Source organism: Haliotis asinina, chromosome 4 (assembly GCF_037392515.1).
Source record: "Haliotis asinina isolate JCU_RB_2024 chromosome 4, JCU_Hal_asi_v2, whole genome shotgun sequence".
In the NCBI taxonomy this organism is placed as follows: domain Eukaryota; kingdom Metazoa; phylum Mollusca; class Gastropoda; order Lepetellida; family Haliotidae; genus Haliotis; species Haliotis asinina.
In genome coordinates, this window is record NC_090283.1 from 24,782,052 (window position 1) to 24,802,729 (window position 20,678).

The 20,678-nt window shown below is 39.8% G+C and overlaps 2 protein-coding genes across 5 annotated transcripts in view; both read right to left on the reverse strand.

The window, feature by feature from the left end:
• Positions 1–1,022: 1,022 nt before the first annotated feature.
• Positions 1,023–10,978, reverse strand: LOC137281411 (uncharacterized). Its single transcript, XM_067812619.1, has 2 exons — positions 10,833–10,978; positions 1,023–6,176 (listed from the first exon to the last, which is right to left on the reverse strand). Exon 2 carries the CDS (start codon positions 6,163–6,165, stop codon positions 3,661–3,663), a length of 2,505 nt encoding a protein of 834 aa, XP_067668720.1. The 5' UTR covers positions 6,166–6,176; positions 10,833–10,978; the 3' UTR covers positions 1,023–3,660.
• A 4,351-nt stretch (positions 10,979–15,329) lies between these two features.
• LOC137281413 (monocarboxylate transporter 12-like) overlaps positions 15,330–20,678 on the reverse strand; it is a 60,394-nt gene continuing 55,045 nt past the window's right edge. For all 4 annotated transcript variants that reach the window (XM_067812620.1, XM_067812622.1, XM_067812621.1 and 1 more), the window contains exons 6-7: positions 18,475–18,600; positions 15,330–17,693 (exon numbers count right to left, since the gene is read on the reverse strand). In XM_067812620.1, coding sequence (XP_067668721.1) covers positions 17,479–17,693; positions 18,475–18,600 — 341 coding nt within the window. In that variant the 3' untranslated portion in view covers positions 15,330–17,478. The remainder of the gene's footprint in view (positions 17,694–18,474; positions 18,601–20,678) is intronic.

The following is a 20,678-nucleotide window of genomic DNA, read 5'->3' on the forward strand; positions in this document are numbered from 1 at the left end:
GAATTTCTCTCTCTGTGATCAGGGAGTCACGCGTATGAGTGACCCCCTCTCAGGTAGTCACTTGTACGCGTAACGGGAGACCGTCTCGCGTACACGTTACGTCCTCTACTGATAATAGTGTTAGTACCTATACCGAAACATCAAAAGAAATTTCAACTTAATGAGCCGTTGAATTAGTTTAGTTTTAAGCTGCACTCAGCAATATTCCAGCTATATGGCGTGGTCTGTAAACAATCAAGTCTGGACCTGACAATTCAGTGATTAGCAGCATGAGGCTCATCACCTTTAGATGCCTCTTATGACAAGCATGGGTTAGTGAACATCAGTTCTCACCCGGATCTTCACAAAGTCTTAAACATAATACCACTCTCAAAAGTTACCAGACCAGCTGGAAAGTAGTCTGTTGTACAGACCCTGAAGTATATATATCCAAGAAAGCCCACGCAAGTCTAGCTTTCCTTAGCTTCAGGAAGAAAGTCTCAGGGCTCCAATTCATTATACTATTTTTTTTCACTATGAACGTTTTTTCAGTAAAATATGTTCATTTCAGAGACCAGCTGTTAGTCTAGCTGGAAAGTTGCCAGTCCAGAATTTTCTGGATTAAGAAAAGTAATGAGAAGGCAAATAAGAGGAAAGAAACTGGTTCAAGTTTCCAAATCTGTTTCAGTCAAGGCTTTAGTCATTATCCTCAAAGGCGAGCAACTTTTTAAAACTGACTGTCAGGTAGCAAACAGACCATTCCGGACAGTCGGGCAAGCTGGAGTTTGCAATGCTGACTCATGGTGCAGTAACCATGGTAACCATATATGAATACACAATGCCGTTAAGAAAGTGGTCAAATGTAACAAGTGTTATATTTGGGATTAACACCACGGAAAGTGCTATCCCAAATCCCAAATATAACATAAGTAAGCATATATATAGATTACCCACGTGCATGCATGCACAGGCGCACACGCACCCACATACATACACACATAAACATGCGCACGCATACACACACACAGATTGATATTAGCACAGAAAAACAAAGTTTTTAATGTTGAGAAAGAAACAGAAATTTGGTACATGTGGCTGTTTAGTTCACTTGTATATCGATCAATTCCTCTTCAATATTTGCATCACATTATCAAGTCATGAAATACACAGATACACAACAACACACAAATAATATTATCATAACTCTTGGCACAAGAAAATAGCACATACAGTTTTTAGTAGCACATACAGAAATGGGAAATTCAGTACCGAAAAATTGTCATTTTCAATATGGCTGTCAAATGATGTAAGATGGCTGCCAAGTTCATTTTAGGATGAGAAATCTCAGAGCAGAGTTTTACAGATTCAAATGTGGGATCAGTGTACAGTCAATTCAGCTTTGTAAGACACAGTTCTAATGAATCAGTAGAAAACATAAAGAATACTGACTTCATGTTATTGCCAATAACTCACATTTCACAATGTTCATGGCAGGCAGTAATGTCTGATTAATGGAAAAAAATGACATACTGATGTGGGTGCTGTGGTGGTATTTTCAAATATCATAAGGGCTAAATTTACCAGATTTTAACTTGAAAAGACTTTTAATTTGCCCCCCCTCACCTCTCAAAAGTTTTTTTAATTATTAACGATAGACAGGCAAAAAATAACAGGGCTCAAGGTAACAAGGTAACAACCATATAACCATATAAACGTTGCAGATACGCACCACAGCAAATGGTGTACAGTCTTAGAATCATTTACAGACATATTTATATGAAAAAGTATTGTTTTATTGTTTGTTGACCTTTTTACACCAGAGTAGTAATGTTGTGGTGCATTTGCCCTTTGAGCATGCATCTTGTGGATGGATGATGTGCTTTCTAAATACTCAACATCATTATTAAATACCGGACAAAACAAGTTTGGGATATTGCTATTTTTATGACTGAAATTTTATCAGTATGTCAATGAATAAATTCATCATTATTCATAATTTCAAAATTTACAAATATACCTAACTAGTTTTGTCCAGTATATTATGAAACAAACACAAGGTTACTGAAACTCCATTAAATTCCATTCAGTACTCTAAATGTACTCTTAAGTTTTTCAAGAACTCTTGAATTGAAAAAATACAGAGTATGTACTCCTCATGTCGAAAAATTACTGGGAGGAGCCCTGAATTAAGAGCAAAACCATATGCCCTTTTGAACTGAAGGAGAGTCAGTGAAAGAGTCAGAGCAATAACAAATGCTTTGTATCTTACAAATGTTACATCTACATGTAAGACGTATTGCAGCTGAACTGTAAAACTCAAAAATTTATAACACTTTTGCTGTTACAACAAAAATCATGAAAAAAATCCTTGGCTTTTCCTCATACCTGGCAAGGGTTGAGTGAAGGTCATTACAGGTAAAGATATCGCGCGCGATTTCACACATATCTCACCGACAGCCTCGCCAAAAATTAAGTCATGTAAAACAGACCAGGTAGCCAGTGGGGTTGCTTAGGGGCTAGGGTTTGCTTATCATGCTGAAGTCCCGGGTTCAATTCCCCACAGTGATACAATGTGTGAAGCCCATTTCTGATGCTTTCCCCCTTGTGACATTGCTGGAATATTGTTAAAAGAGGTGTAAAACTAAACTTCCAGGAATATACAATGTACTTTGGCAAGGATCTTTGTAATGGCAGTTCTAAAACTGTTAATGCTAGCTCACTCACTCACACAAGCTGTAGTTCCACATAGAGTACAACTCCTCTACACAGTATGTTCTAAATTAGTCCAATAAAAAGTTTTGCCTTTTTAACATTATCAAAGCTGAACACCAGGCAGGGTATGAATCATCTTTTAATGCCTTTTTGGTATAACAAGGTATGCTCTATCAGAGGTGCCAACACAAATTGGTGCAAATCAAAATCTAAGCTCCTGGAGACAGAGAAAATTAGGAATTTTCCCTACAAATTAGGGGTAAATTGTTGCACTCAAGGAGCAAAACTTTTCAATGGAAACCGCTTTACAGTTCTTGGCAACTGTGTTTGCATTTGTGTTAAGTGAATAAAATAAAATAAACAGGGCATAGAATTTATCAGTCAGCCTGACTGATATCAGTCAAATTGTAAGTAACTGTAAGTCAAATTGTAATTGTAAGGCTATCCATATGTTTGTTATACGTGTATTATTTTGAAAAAAAAAGACTTACTTAACAACGTTCACCTTAACCATCACTAATGCAACAGGTCTCTGAGACAGAAATATAGAAACAGGTGATTATCAAACAAAATCAGCAAACATTTTTTGGGTTTCTGGTGATTTCTGGAATATTACTGGAATCTAGCAAGAGATTGTTTTATCACTTTACTCTTATTGGGAAGTTCCTGATGCTTTTACCACCAGGGTACCCTATTAGAGGTCAATTAAAGAAGAAGATCTGAGGATTAGTTGAAAGCTAGATGCCTGAATGTCTTACATCAAGTGAGTAAGCGAGTAAGTTGATGCCACTTTTACTAGTTTTAGCTAAATTCCAGCAATATCACAGTAAAGAACACCAGAAATGGGCATAACACACTGCACCCAGGCGGGGAATTGAACCACCACTTTGGCGAATACTTTACCCTCAAGGAAATTCCCCGCTTATCTCAAAATGATTACAGAACAGGAACCTGTTATTATTGCTAAACTCAACCAATACCAGGAGCGGTGAAGGTGTTCGGGGCATACTGCTGGAAGGGGATGTTCATTATTGTTGGTGTGTGTCCAGAAATGGGACACCTTGGCGGAAACTGGGGACCAGAGTCATTTAACCTTGACCTTTCCTGATCATCAACTCCATGGCTGCATGTAACACTGTTCCTATCACCTTGGCTGCCGTTGGAACTCATGTCCACAGATCTAAAGCTCCTGACATCCACAGACCTGTCACTAACATCATGCCTGATATCAACAGACTTGTGACCATCCAAAAGTTTGCTAAATACAGGCCCAGAACCACCACCTGCCCTGATGTCCACAGACCTGTCACTAACATCATGCCTGATATCCACAGACTTGTGACCATCCAAAAGTTTGCTAAATACAGGCCCAGAACCGCCACCTGCCCTGATGTCCACAGACCTGTCACTAACATCATGCCTGATATCCACAGACTTGTGACCATCCAAAAGTTTGCTAAATACAGGCCCAGAACCACCACCTGCCCTGATGTCCACAGACCTGTCACTAACATCATGCCTGATATCCACAGACTTGTGACCATCCAAAAGTTTGCTAAATACAGGCCCAGAACCACCACCTGCCCTGATGTCCCCAGACCTGTGACAACCATCAGCACTATTGTCCAAAGATCTAGGACTAGCCAGAAGTTTTCTACTTACAGACTTGCAACTATTGGAACCCATATCAAGAGGTCCATGCTCATTGTAATCCAAAGAACCATCAGTGTGAACAGAACAAATGGTTAAACATCCATCACCATGTTCAGATTTATTGCCTGTCAATTCGTGGCTATCATCAGCACCATCATCAATATTTCTATGGCTGTTGCTATGACTACCAGACTTTCCTTCCTTATGGTCAGTTGAACTGAGATGCGTTAACCCTTCCCTCTTACCATCAGATGCAGCACATCTCTGGATGTCAAGTTTGCCATCAGGATCACCAGAAAATGGCAAGGAATTTTTTTTCTTAGAATCCTTTTTCTTAACATTCTCGTCTTTCATCTTGCCAATCATCTTCATCACTGTATTAGGATCTGCGGTGGATGTTTCTTGCTTTGACAGTGATCTCACTGTGAACATCTTATTATAATGAGCTTCAAGATGTCGAGCCAGAGTGCAAGAGACGTTGAACCTCTTCCCACACAATTGGCAAGAATACGGCTTCTCTCCAGTGTGTATTCGCTTGTGATTGGCTAGCTGGTTGTATTGCACAAAGGACTTATTGCAAACATCACAAACATAGGGCTTCTCTCCTGTGTGAATACGCCGATGACGAACAAGAGAAGAACGGAGAGAAAATCTTTTCCCACAAACATCACACATGTATGGTTTCTCTCCCGTGTGGGTTCGCTCATGTGTCACACGCTGACTTAACTCTGTGAATGATTTTTCACAGAATCGACACTGGTAGGGTTTGATACCCGCATGTATTCGCTTATGATTGTTGAAAGAATTCGGTGCGTTAAACTTTTTGCCACAAATGTCACACTGATATGGTTTTTCTCCAGTATGTGTGCGAACATGTTTTACAAGGGAGCATTTCGTTGCAACAATCTTACCACAAATTTCGCACTTAAAGATCTGAGGCTCATTCAATTTTCCTCTTTGCTTTTTGTGTCCATTTTTCACTACACTTTTCAACATATTGGTGCCTTTTTCCTCCTTAAAGTCAAGGCGTAACTTAACACCAGCTAAATCTTCCTGCAACACTCTTTCATTATGTGGAACCTTCTTTGGGGTTGTTGATTTTCGTTTTCTTTCACCTTTCCCTCTTTTCATGCCTTTTCTGGAAGACCTTTTAGCAACTGTTGACTTTGATTTCTTCCTCCCTGTCTGAAGCTCATAATCTGAGTCTTGCTCTTTATTTTCTTCCTCTGACACAACAGTATTCCATAAATTCCATTCAAAATCTTCATCACTTTCGTCATGGAATGCTTCAATCTTTTTTTTCTTTCGAGTTTTTGATTTCATTGATAGTTTGATTTTTACAACATTTTTCCTCATCTGTCCCTCCTGTGCTGAATTTGTTTCAACAAGCTCAACATCAGAGTCAAGTTCTTTCTTGATTTTTATTTCTGGATCATACATTTCTAGATCCTGATTCCGATTTTTAACATTACTGTTTTCTACAAAACCAGATCTTGGGACTGATTTTGACTCGCTGGATGGTTTCTCCATCTTGTTTTTCAATTTTGAGTACATTTTTTTCAACTTTGCATATTTCTGTTGTAATTCATGCTGTTCGGGGTGAGAAAAGCTGCTGCTTTTGAGAGAATCTTCAATAGAGTCGTCCAAGTCTGACAGATCAGACATTCCAGACAGATCGTCATCCAAGATGTCTGACACATCAGACAGCAATGGACTCCCTTCGTTGTCCACATCAACACTGCTGGGTGTTAAAGGCGTCATTCTGAGAAAACAGTCTGGGTAAGGGTCAGCACTTTCTGTTTTGATGGGAGATTCATTCATCTTCACTTGATCTGAAATATAATAATCCCATATGAAAACTGAGAATTCTGTGGTTGTAATACACAAGGGTTAAGTATTTTGGGGCAAGTGACTTTAAGAAAGGAACTTGTTCTGACTCTTTTTCCACATGCCCTGATATTTATGACATAATCATGATGATATATATAATTATGAAAGAATAAATCAACATGGTATTTCATATTAATGTTTAGTGGACTATTGATTGACAAGTGATAAATAGCAAAGAAAGATAACTCTACTTTCTTATGATTGTGAAATTTAGAAGCTACATTTTGAGCAGACATGAAATACAATCCAAGTTTATTTGCAGCTTGAAACTGTAACCAGAAATTATATAGTAGCCAACGGACAACGGATAACCATTATTTGATTGCCTGAAATGGAAACTGACTTGTCCTGGGCATCGGGTAATGTAATTTTTGAGCCCCTACATACATGATCATGATGATACATGCAGTAACTGACAGTAATGAAATGGTATAACTTCATGTCATATGGTGTTATAGTTGCTTAAAACATTCCCTTATTATTGCTTGCTTGGATGGTCAGTTGATTTGATGTTTAATACAGCACTAAGCAATATTCCAGCTACATGATGGTGGTTTGTAAAGAACTGAGTCTGGACCGGATGATCCAGAGATTAATATCTGGAGCGCCGACACAATGGGATACGATGATGTATCAACCATGTCCGTGAGTCTGACAACCCGATCCCGTTAATCATCTCTTACTACAAGCATGGCTTGCTGAAAACCGGGCAGCCTGTATTGAATCATAAGTGCATCAAACAAACCAGTGAAGACCTATAATTTTGTTGCTGTGCACAGCAGGAATATTGAAGCTAATCAACAACTACATTAAAACCAACAAACACAACGTCATACAAAAGACATGAATCTGTTTGGCACATCTTGGCCCTGGTTTCTTGAAAAAGGTTTTTACTCAAATTCCAAACTGAGTTTGACAGTTTGAAATAGCTGAATTCTAACTTAGTTGCATTTCTAAGAACCAAAAGCCAAAACAATTCAAGAAACTCTCTACCAAACTAAAGATTGTCTACAAAATTTAAGTTTAATATCACTTTCAGTTTATTCTGAGAAATCCAGTTTCCTGTGTTTTATTCCAATTTGAGAAAAATCTCTAACTTAAGTGAAAACTCTGACTTAAGTTTGTTTCGAGGAATCGGGAAACTCTGGCTTAAGTTTGTCAAGAGGGATCGGGGTCTGGTTTATCTGAAGTCAAAGGGAGACAACTCCATCATCTCTGTTGTCAGGTTTCTCATATTCTGTCCCCATACCAAAATACTAAGACAGTATGAAGACTCACAGTACTGATAAAGTAACAACATTTGTCTTCATGGCTGATGTATATAGTACTGATATGTTTAACCTCTGAATCACAATACGCTCTATGAAGAATGATAAAGAATTGTGAAGATCCTGTTTAGAGTTATCTTCAGCAGTCCAGCCTTGATGTAGAAGGTGGGTAATAGGATATGGTGCTCCTACACTTGCTTGACACATGAGATCACATCCAAAGATACAAAGATTGATGCTCATGTAGCGGCCACAAAATTTCCAAGTCCCGTGCTGGGATTCGAACGACGGACCTTCCGATCCGAAGTAGGACGCCTTGTCCACATGACCAAAGAGGTTAACCCCGTCAGCAAGCTGACAAGGTAAGGATGTCATCTGTGGGATGACTCCACGCCCTCCTACACTCATGATGTTGATCATGGAATTATCTGGTGTGAAGACTTGGTTATTTACAGACTGCCGATATCCAGGTGGAATACTACTGAGAGCGGCTGTTACCATGCTTTCATGAACAGAATGTCATCTGATATTAGAGTAGTTCTGGGGTTTGTAGGGCATAGGCTAGCCTGTCTCACAGTCCCTGAACCACATTATTTTATTTTACCCTACTGCCAAGCCATCTCTGCAATGCTATAGCCCTAAATGAAGCAAGTCTAGACTTCCATGGGCTCTGTATATCTGGTCTCCCTGGAGCTCTTTTTCAATTTTTATGGGTTAGTTTGTAACGATCCAAATCATACATATTCAGAGCATAAGCATTAGTATAGGCACAGGCCTGTAATGAATCACTCGAAGGACATGCTAATGAGCATTATCAATCTTTGTCCTTGAACAAAAGGTTCAGTATGGTATAGTAAATTGTGATTGGAATCCCCTACATTTAGAAGGAATAATCACAATTATCTTGTTCCAGTGTTAGGTCAAATATACACAGTCTGCTAAACTGCAGGCATAACTGTGTCAGACTGAGGGAACATTCATTTATGGAGATGGACACCTAAGCTTAACTCTGAGAACCTCTCACTGTTCATTACAATAACGACCACTCATAAACATTAGTGTTTGGAAATTTACAAAACTTAGATGTACAGTGTTCCCAGAAATTATTGAGAAAATCTTTGTTTTTTTTCTAATGATGCTAAGATTGGAAAAAGGGCTTTCACTATGCACTAAGCATACTAAATAAGGGAGACAACTCTTGAAGGCTTAGAAGGCAGCTCATTATGTCAAGAGTTATCTCCCTTGTCTGAGCAGACGGTTTCCTGTGTTTACATGGCAGAATTTACAGCAAGAGAGAAAAGAAAGCCCATTCTAGATGATTTTGAAAGGGGTGAGGCTGATGCTAAAGTGTTAGCTTGTAGACATGGTATTCCTCTGTCTACAGTATACAGAACTTTGAAGAATATTCAAACAGGAACCGGGATAGAGCACAAAGCAGGGGCAGGTCGGCCTAGGAAATTCAGTGTTGTGGATCGCCGAAGACTTGGGCAGATTGTGAGTAGGGGCAAATTGAAAAGTGTTGAGAACATCAGAAATGAAATGATTAGCAGAGGAAGTCCTCAGGTATGCAATGAAACAGTTAGGCAGGAATTACAGAGACTTAATTGGGTGAAAAAACGTGGAATTCGCTCGCCGTTGGTGAAAGATGCACAAAAGGAAAAACGTTTAAACTGGTGTCGGGCTCATGAAAATCAAGATTGGGATAATGTTTTCTTTTTGGATGAAAGTTCTGTTTGGCTTTTCCCTAATTGTGTGAAAATTTGGACCAAAGATACTGTCAAACCTATCTACCAGCGACCAAAACATAGCCCGAAGGTTCACATGTGGGGTGGCATATCGGCTCACGGAGTGACGCCATTGTGTGTTTTCATGGGAAACTTGACAAAAGAAAGATACGTTGACATTCTAAATGGTCACCTTCTTCCGACAGCACAAACACTGTATGAAGATGATTGGATTTTCCAGCATGATAATGACCCAAAACACACTGCGCGCTACACAAAACAGTGGTTGTCGGGCGAAAATGTTCAAGTTTTAGACTGGCCCAGTTACAGCCCAGACCTAAACCCAACTGAGAATGTGTGGGGAGTCATGAAGGACAGAATAAACCAAAAGGGACTGAGAAATATTGAAGATATGAAGGCCGAGGTGGTCCAATATTGGGATACCCTGTCACACGATTACCTACAAACTTTGATGGGTAGTGTGCCTAGGCGTATTCAGGCGTGCATTGCTGAGCGAGGTCTAACTAAGTACTAAAACAAGACTGAGACTGTAAAAGGATGATGTTTTAACATGTTTATGTAAGTAAAACGCCAGAAGTTAATAAACGTAATGAGTTACATGACGCAACATGATTCTCAATAATTTCTGGGAATACTATAATTTCAAAGTTCAAGGATTTGAAGTAGAAATGGATGTTTACAAGAGATGTTCTTTACAGCTTGAAGACAGGAAAGGGAGTAGGGAGTCATTAAATATCAAGAACTGCTTGTATTAAGTTTGAGCATATAAAATAATTTAGAACTGATAACATAACTTTTGATACTGTTGTAAAAATTGAACAATCATATCTTAATCTTGATCTTATGATTCTGGATCCAATGACACTGACAGTGGCACTATCAACTTCATCACCATCCATGGACTGATTTGTAAATATAGATTTGTAAGTACTGCAGCTGCTTCTTAACTGATTACATACTTGCTGCTACATAAGTTGAACAGTGTCCGATTGTTTGGTTGAGTTTGCCTCTAACAAAAACAATATGTATGCTTGGGTGATGCGAGTGTGTCATTGAGTCTGTGTGGTTTTAAGCTTTAAGCAATATTCCAGCAGTATCACTGCTTGGGACACCAGAAATGGACTTCACACACTCTACCCATGTGGGGAATCAAACCCAGGTCTTTGGCGTGATGAGCACACGCTTTAACCACTAGGCTAACACACCATCATGTGTAATTCTGTAACATACTGCAATATCGTGACATAAACCAACACTAAAACAAACATTTATATTTTTATGGTACAGCTTACACGGCAAAATACGAAGTTAGAATTATTCGAAAATAATGCTCTTTACTACCTAAGCTACACAGTTTGGTGCGGATATTCTGTAACCAGGAAATATTCAAACAGTCTCCGTTTCGTTTCAGTAAACGAATACGCGATTTTAACACTGCTTACCACGACCAACGACACATGTCACATTACATTATTCACAATAACACTAACTCATAACTCATCTTCATAATCATAATCACAGCACCATTGATTTACGACCCTTGCAGCTCTGTAAGTGAAAATGAAATTCTTTCGACAGTTACTACCTCTGTTTTAAATGATCCTCATTGATTCAGTTGATCAACATTTTTTAACAGACGCGAGGAGCGATTTGATGCGTCTACAACGTCAGAATTCTTTTCACATGACTGCGAAATGTCGTCTGGAGTGCTCCGGCAAATCAAGAGCAGACAACTCTCAATGTTTATAAGGTTGATACTAAATTGAAAATTTCACCCCGAAACGAAAATTCCATTAACAATGCTGTGTATCACTTGTTAAGGCAAGATCACTTTTATTTCTCGTTTTGCGGATCCGCCTGCCGTATTTTTTCAAATATAAGAAAAAAACCAATTCCCCGCTGAAAAAATATAATCCTAATGTTTTTATTGGCTAAAAATGTAAATTCACAAGAAAATACTCTTTAAGTTGTTTTTTTTAGCGATATTCACTTCATAAATTGGCAAAAGTAAAATACTATGAGCATTTAGAAGGAATATTACTTTGATTAGAAATTGTATTTGTATTTTTTCCCTGCCAGCCTTCAGGTTTTCAGAGGTCAAAAATCCGTAAAACAGAAAATAAAATTGATCTGGCCTGAACAGTGAAAAAAAACACAGTTTGAAATCGTGTGATTTAACGGAACACTTTGTCGATCTAGCTATTAGGCAAAGAAACAAACCAACGCCAGTCTAAAGCAGTACTAGGCCTTTAATAATTTGCCTATTGCCTAAATACAGGTGATCGTGAAATCCTCATGATACCGTGTACATTTCCTTTGGACAATAATGACATATCTTATCTTATGTTAAGTCGGTATGTGTCAATTGATGCAGTTACAATTAATGTACTTTAGACAGCTGTATGGAACAAACTGCTTCATAAATAAAAAATCCTTTCGTAACCAACCACTCGTCGCATTTGGAGAGAAGCTTTTCAATGGATTGGTTTGCGATATGATTTCTGGTTCAATTGTCGATGATTTTGTAGTAACTTCTTGTCATCTACGGAAAGAGTCGACCGTGTTAACGGAGTCTATGTTTGGTTTGATATAAATCCATCTTGTTGTGCCGAGAAATCAAATTATATGGTCAAACACATCTCCGACGAGTAATACGCCTCAGATCATGAACCATCGATGTTAATGTGTGGCACGGCCATCATGCCACTAAGGGAGATTTTAAAATTCAGATCTTGGCCTCCATGCTTACAGGGAGAAAATGCCCCCACTCCCTCCTAAAAAACAACCAAACACACAAACAAAACAAACCCTCATCAACAACAACAAAATAATTAATACCCCCTCCCACAAGAAAAAAAACAAAACAAACGAAACAAAGCTACTTGGTGCTGCACCGCCTGGAATGGGTATGTATGTATGTATGTATGTATGTGTGTGTGTGTGTGTGTGTGTGTGTGTGTATGTGTGTGTGTGTATGTATGTATGCATGTGTGTGTGTGTGTGCATCCATGCATGCATGTATCATTGTATGTATGCATCCATATATATATGCATGTATTCATGTACGTATGTATATATCCATGTATATATGTATCCATGTATCTACTTTCAATATAATTCAAATCTCCAGATGTAAATTAACTTAGTCTTAGTCTTAGAAACATTTAATTATATCTCGGTGACATCGAAGACAGTCAGAACTGACTTGAAATACTGCACATAAATGAGTGAAGTTACTGACGAAACGATTGTAGAATTGGTCTTCTGCAACCCATGCTTGTCGTAAGAGGCGAGTGATGGGATCGGGTGGTCAGATTCGTAGATCGCGATCGATGTTTATGCTTCGATCCCTGAATTGTCTGGTTCGATTTTTCACTCAGTGCCGCCACATGATCGGGATATTGTTGAATGCACCTTAAAACTAAACTCACGGATCCACTCTATGTCATCTGAAGCAAAGATCTGACTAGTAATACAAGCAATTTGTAATGTAAATCACAAGAGTTTAAACTGTAGTAGGGTCCACTAGGATCTGTGGTGTAGTACACGTCGACAGGGTCTAAACTGTAGGACAACTCACTTGGATCTGTGTAGTATACGTCACCTGGGTCTAAACTGTAGTGCAACCCACTTGGATCTGTTCTATAGTACAATTCTCCGTGGTCTCTGCTGTAGTACAACCCACTAGGACCTGTGTAGTACAGCCTAATCTGTAGTACAAATCACTAGGGTCTAATCTGTAGTGCAAGTCACTAGGGTCTAATCTGCAGTACAAGGCTCTAGGGTGTAATTTGTGGTACAATTCATTAGGGTGAAATCTGTAGTACAATCCGCTAGGTTGTAATCTGTAGTACAATCCGTTACGGTGTGGTCTGTAGTACAATGTACTAAGGTCTAAGCTGTAGTCCAAGCCACTAGGGTCTAATCTGTGGTACAAGTCACTAGGTTGTAATTTGTAGTTCAAGTCGCTGTAGTGTAGTCTGTAGTACAATGTACTAAGGTCTAAGCTGTAGTCCAAGCCACTAGGGTCTAATCTGTGGTACGATCCATGGGGGTCTAATCTGTAGTGCAAGCCTTTAAGGTGTAATCTGTAGTACAAGCCTCTAGGGTCTAATCTGTAGTATAATCCACTAGGTTGTAATCTGTAGTACAATGCACTAAGGTCTAAGCTGTAGTACAAACCACTAGGGTGTAATCTGTAGTATAAGCCACTACGGTGTGATTAGAGGTAACATTCATCAGGGTGAAATTCGTAGTAGAAGGCCGCTAGGGTGTAATCTGTAGTTCAAGGCATTAGAGTGTAGTAGAGAGTAGAGTGTACAAGTCGATGGGGAGTAACCTGTAGTACAAGCCACAAGGGTCTAATCTGTAGTACATGCCACATGCGTGTACTCTGTAGTACAAGCCACTAGGGTGTAATCTGCAGTACAAGCCACTAGGGAGTAATCTGTACTACAAGTCACTAGGGTGTAATCTGTACTACAAGGCACTAGGATGTAATCTGTAGCACAAGGCATTAGGGTGTAATCTGTAATTTAAGCCACTGGGGTGTAGTCTCTAGTACAAGCCACAAGGGTCTAATCTGTAGTACATGCCACTAGGGTGTAATCTGTTGTACAATGCACTAGGGTGTAATCTGTAGTATAAGCCGCTAGGGTGTAATCTGTAGTACAGGGCACCAGGATGTAATCGTGTAGCACAAGCCACTAGAGTGTAATCTGTAGTACATGCCAGTAGGTTGTAATCTGTAGTAGAAGCCACTAGGGTGTAATCTATAGTACAAGGCATTAGGGTGTAATCTGTAGTACAAGGCATTAAAGCCTAATCTGTAGTACATGCCACTAGGGTCTAATCTGTAGTATATGCCACTAGGTTGTAATCTGTAGTACAAGGCATTAGGACATAATCTGTAGTACAAGCCACTAGGGTCTAATCTACAGTACAAGCCTCTAGGCTGTAATCTGTCGTACAAGGCATTAGGGTATAATCTGTTGTACAAGGCATTGGGGTCTAATCTGTAGTACAAGGCATTAGGGTCTAATCAGTAGTACAACCACTAGGGTCTAATCTGTAGTATATGCCACTAGGTTGTAATCTGTAGTACAAGGCATTAGGTCTAATCTGTAGAACAAGCCACTAGGGTATAATCTGTAGTACATGCCACTAGGATGCAATCTGTAGTACAAGCCTCTAGGGTCTAATCTGTAGTACAAGCCACCAGGTTGTAATCTATAGTAACGGCCGCTAGGGTGTAATCTGTACTACAAGCCACTAGGGTGTAATCTGTACTACAAGCCACTAGGGTGTAATCTGTAGTACAAGCCACTAGGGTGTAATCTGTAGTACATGCCACTAGGGTGTAATCTGTAGTACAATGCACTAGGGTCTAATCTGTAGTACACGCCACTAGGGTTTAATCTGTAGTACATGCCACTAGGATGTAATCTGTACTACAAGCCACTAGGGTGTAATCTGTACTACAAGCCACTAAGGTGTAATCTGTAGTACAAGCCACTAGGGTGTAATCTGTAGTACATGCCACTAGGGTGTAATCTGTAGTACAATGCACTAGGGTCTAATCTGTAGTACACGCCACTAGGGTGTAATCTGTAGTACAAGCCACTAGGGTCTAATCTGTAGTACATGCCAGTAGGTTGTAATCTGTAGAACAAGCCACTAGGATGCAATCTGTAGTGCAAGCCTCGAGGGTCTAATCTGTAGCTCAAGCCACCAGGTTGTAATCTATAGTAAAAGCCGCTAGGGTGTAATTTGTAGTACAAGCCACAAGGGTGTAATCTGTAGTACATGGCATTAGGTCCTAATCTGTAGTACAAGCCTCTAGGGTGTAATCTGAAGTACAAGGCATTAGGGTGTAATCGATAATACAAGACTCTAGGGTGTAGTAGAAGTCACTAGGGTGTAATCTGCAGTACAATTGACTTGGATCTAACCTGTAGTACAATTCACTAGGGTCTAAACTGTAGGTAGACGTGACCGGGGGTCTAGCCTGTAGTACAAGCCACAATAATCCGATCTCTAAATTAACAATGGCCCATGGAAAACTATAACAAAAACGTCAATCTGGACAGTCCCAAAACCTTTTATTCCAGAAACATCCTTTCACAATATGTGCATTCATGTCAAACAGCTCACTGGTATTCTTTTGTAAATATTTATATAGCTGTATAGTTGTGAAGCATAAACATTATAACATATTTATGGACATTGCATGAGATAATGGACGTCGTGGGAACTGCCTCTCCAGAATCATACATGAAGTGGAATATCCTTCAGTTCACACCTAGTTCACTCAGATATCCAGGACTCGCAGCTCCTCCGTTTTAAAACGATGCGTCCACTTTTCAATGTGCCGCTGAGGGCAAATCAAATGCTTTGTTACAAGCTAACCGGAACACGTCACGTGGTGTTTCTAAAAAGGCCGAATCGCCAGTTCTGATTGGTGACAATAACATATTTGATTGGCGTAAGAGTAAACTGACGTCTCCCAATCGTTAGTCAGCTCTCTTGAGGGACAATAGCAGAAGCGTAGTGATGACGATGGTTGACTGCAGAGTCAAAACCGGAACATCTGAGATACCTCGGAACTATCCATATTGCTGTTGATACATGCAGATGAAACAGTCAGCAGGGCTGCTCTCATAGAGAGAAATCAATACCTTCTGTAGATATCAATAACAAGAATGTGACAAAAATACAACAAACATACATCAACTTGTGATAAAATACAGCTTCATGGAATTTTACGAATTCGACAAAATACATTTCGTCATCGTGATTTGTGCTTCGTGTTTGTCCATACAAACGTAACAATACTGAGGAGCAATACTTCCCTACCCTTACAGCTGAATACGCTTTGTATAATCGCATCCTGACTTGCTCCAGGATCTGCTGATCGCCGGTTCTAATATCTGACTTTTCCTGATATATTGTTAAAAACTTCTGTCGGACCCAGACTTGAGCAAGCCTAAAAGATCAATAGCTACAAGAAACGCCTCTAATGAAAAAAAAGCGTCCCCTCACACGAACCCCCAAATCTCAAATTTTGACAGTAAACTTTACTACAACGATCACGTGTCCAACACGTTAAGCGTGTGTCTCAGTATGACACGCCATTAACGATTATAATGCCTACAATGCAGACAGAATGCATCCTGGTCAAGTTTCATGACAATATGACAACATGATCAATCTTCAACTTCGTAAGAACTACAGCATTTGACATGCGAATAATGAATATTCGTGAGAGCTTTCACGAACTTGCCACATGAAAAAGAGGTATTCATTATTAACAAAAACGTAACAACTCTGAACCTGATTCGATCAACTAACATACTAACTCATCTCCAACACTCAGACTAACAATCACTCTGTGACAACATACAAACATAACACAAACACAACATACAAATATATATGCTCATATATGTATATAAAAGTATCCAAAACATATATCTGCGTAGCTCGCGCAACGGGTAATCATAGATCCATCGGCGCATCTCGTTATGAACTTGTGAAGGGCGTTAGGGGCAATAACTCTTCCCATCGGGTGACAATGTTCAGGGTTAACTCAAGTTCACCACACGGTTTCATAATCAATGATCCATATTTCTTTACGCCCTTGGCTTGAATATTCCAGAAAATGTAATTCAGTGTCCGCTTCATTTAAAGCAGGGCTACTTTTTAAGGCATCCACTGATTCACGTCACTGGTGTCCAATGGTGTCTGTTGGTATGTCACACCGCAGTATGAAATATAAGACAGGTCGATACGGCTTAACGCTCTTCATTAAAATGAAAAAAAAAACACAAAAAAAACCCCCCAAAAACAAAAACAACAACCCCCCCCCCAAAAAAAACAAACAAAAACAAAACAAACAAAACACCCCTCAATATTTGTTTGTTTGTATCTTGAGATTTAGTCAGATATGTGACAGCCGTTCTCTCTTTGACGGGCAACATATACAAATATTCCGTCGACTGACGTGACGTACTAATTGAATACATGAAGGTCACATGACAAAAAGGTGAAGGCATGAGGCGCTCTATGCACATATTGCGCACATATCACAAGGGCAACACAACGTATCATTTGTGAAGGCATAATGGTCCAGAGAAATATTCCATTCACTGACAACATCCAATTGCAGAGAGGCAGGACATCAGCTGAAGGCCACGATGATGGAAGACACGATGTGCTCACAAAATATTTCTTCATGTCGTTGTTGGTGTTTCCAGTATTTCCCCAATCTCGGTCTCCGACTTGACGTGGCGACCGTACTCGATGTCCCTCGCGCTCACGCCGTCTCTCATGTACTGATAGCGCTGAACACACGGGATAAAGAACAGCATCAGTCCACTGACGGCGATCATGGCACCGTTCACGTGAAATGATATGTCGTAACTTCCGGTCCAGTCATACATCCAACCTGAAAAAAAGTCTCAGTTAGAGCATAGCATATGCAGTTGTCCACCTATATTTCATGTAAGTTAGAATTTGAGCATTTCTTCATTTTTATGGAATTTTACTGAAATGTTGCGGTAATCTAAGACCAGAATAAAAACACTGACTGTGAAGAAAACAAAATTCCATATATCCGTTATTATTATTCAGTGTTACCGTTTTATAATCCACAGAATATAACGAATACAGCTTTACATATCGCCAACGACAAGGGACATAACTCTCACAGGTACACTAGTCACTGGTCACATTGCATGTCTGTTCTCATTGCTAGTTAAATGTAACTAGGAAATAATTATGGAAGTGCAGTCACATCTGTATATCCTTTGTTCATGGTATGGAGCTGAAATGGACCCTGGCAATCCTAATAATAATAGTAATAATAATGATGATGATGGGGCGGTGGGGTAGCCTAGTGGTAAAAGCATTCGCTCGTTACGCCGAGGACCCGGGTTCGATTCCCCACATGGGTACATTGTGTGAGGCCCATTTTCTGATGTCCCCCGCCGTGATATCGCTGGAATATTGCTAAAAGCGGCGTAAAACCAAACTCACTCACTCACTCACTAATAATAATGATAATAATAGCAACAGGCCTACCAGTGTCGAGTTCTTCAGTCAAATAGATATGGTAATGTGATAATCATAACGCCATTGATCAAATTAATCTCTCTCCAAGTCAATTTCCTCCGCCTTTACATCAAACCTATTATCTATTTGACCTCCAAAATGACCCTTTTACTAACCTGCCAGGGGGGGTCCGATGAACGTAGCGGCCCCTTGAAACAACAGCAGGAGGCCGAAGGAGTTGGTCAGGTGGTCCAATCCCAAAAGGTCAACAAGGACGACAGAGGTCAAGGACACGTAAACGCCTGTGGACGGAAGAAACACCAGTAGGTAATTGACAAAGAATATGTTGATGAAAGTTAAAGTCCATGCATTGCATTTGTTTGTGCGAATAACTGTCACCCTCTTATGTGGGATTAAGGTCACCGACTTACATTGGTCAAGGTCACGAATTATGCAATTTAAACAAAATGTAAGTGATAAAGTAAATTATACTTGTCAAAATACATGCATCACATCTACATCTAGTTTGTGACCGCAGCCATACAGCTGAAATATTGCTGAGTGAGGTGTAAAAATAAACTCACTCACACTAGTTTGTTATTACGAAGGTCACCAGGGTTTGTAGGTCAAGGTCACGAATGACGCCGGCTTGAAACCACAGGTCTAAGCGTTGAACTTACAGATTATGGTGACATTTGATATATATATTGATAAGGGGGTGGGCTAGCCTAGTGTTTAAAGCGTTAAATACGTCTAGCCGTGATATTATTAAAAGCGGCGTAAAAGCATACTCATTCACTCACTCCAAATCCGATATGGGAGACCATGGGATCAGGAAAATCGTTTAAAGGGACAGGCACAGAGCTACGGTTACCAAAGGTTATTTCGGACTTGCAATTCTTTAAAGTGAATCCTCCCAAAACCTATATCACACTTTTTGTAAAACACATCCCGCTCCGAATACATATATTATCAGTTTCATGTTACCCGCCTTCCCAGGAACTTATAATAGATAACCATTCCCCTTTATACCTCTAAACATGTTTTCATTCTATGTACCATTTATCATTCAGACTATTTCCAGGAATCAGACCAAAAATCAATCAATCCTGATCCGCATATGACACAGTTAACAGTTTAACAAGGTAAGGTGTCACTGTCACTGTATTCATGTGGATGGTTAGGGCCCCAAACAGGCAATGACAGACCCCCAACATGGATAACATAAAAGCGATGGCCATAATCACGGAATCTCTTCCAGCTGATGAATGGTAATGACTGTCTGTAAATGAGGGTCGTCAGCCCAGGCCTTTTAGAGCAGGAGCCTTGGGACCATTGGAGCAGTTCCGTGACCGTTAAGGCTATTACAGAGCTATAAAAGCTCTTGGTCGTTTGACGCATACATCAGGTTACATAAAATAATGACCTTTTCCGCAAGGAGGCTTTGTCGTTATAATCAATCATGCCTTGATAGACTTTGGTTTTTGTATGAGGTAATCAGTTGCTCTCGAACGTCTCTTCTAAACAGGGTTTGTCGATCCAACATAAGATATGCCTCTTGTTCTCTGTCGCTCGTATGATCTTATAATCGTGATGATGCGTGTCGTGTTATATCACAGACGCTTGTGTCATTGCGAGGATTAAAGATATTTTCAAAAAGATAATGAACATTTCGAGATGACCCCCGATTTGTACCACAGTACGATATGTCACAGTGCAATATGTCTAGAAATATTGCACTGTGAAGCTTTTCAAGTCGGGTGTCATCTCAAAATTTCCATATTTTAAAAAAATAAAAGCCTTTAATCCTAGCAATGACACGAGCGCCTGTGTGTGATACAGGCACTACGTCAGTATCTATCGTGTGACAATGACACTACGTCAGTCTCTACCGTGTAATATAGGCACAACGTTGGTGTCTACCGTCTGCAACAGACACTACGATAGTGTCTGCCGTATGATATACTCTACGTTAGTATCTACAATGTGATATAGACACTATGTCTCAGGAGTGTATTACACTCTACTTCAGTATCTAGCGTGTAATATAGACAGGTGTAATGTCAGCAACCAATGGTTGTCATAAAAAGGCGACTATGCTTGTCGTAAGAGGCGACTAACGGGATCGGGTGGTCAGGATCGCTGACTTGGTTGACACATGTCATCGGTTCCCACTTGTGCAGATCGATGCTCATGTTGTTGGTCACTGGATTGTCTGGACCAGACTCGACTATTTACAGACCGCCGCCATATAGCTGGAATATTGCTGAGTGCGGTGTAAAACTAAACTCACTCACTCACTCACTCACTCTAAGGTGTAATGACTGTCTACGCTACTGTATGACACAATCACCATGTCCGTGACTACCGTATGGTATAA

What these genes read in the sequence shown, in the direction of transcription:
- LOC137281411 (XM_067812619.1), bottom strand. Translation starts at nt 6,165, where the DNA reads ATGAATGAATCTCCCATCAAAACAGAAAGTGCTGACCCTTACCCAGAC.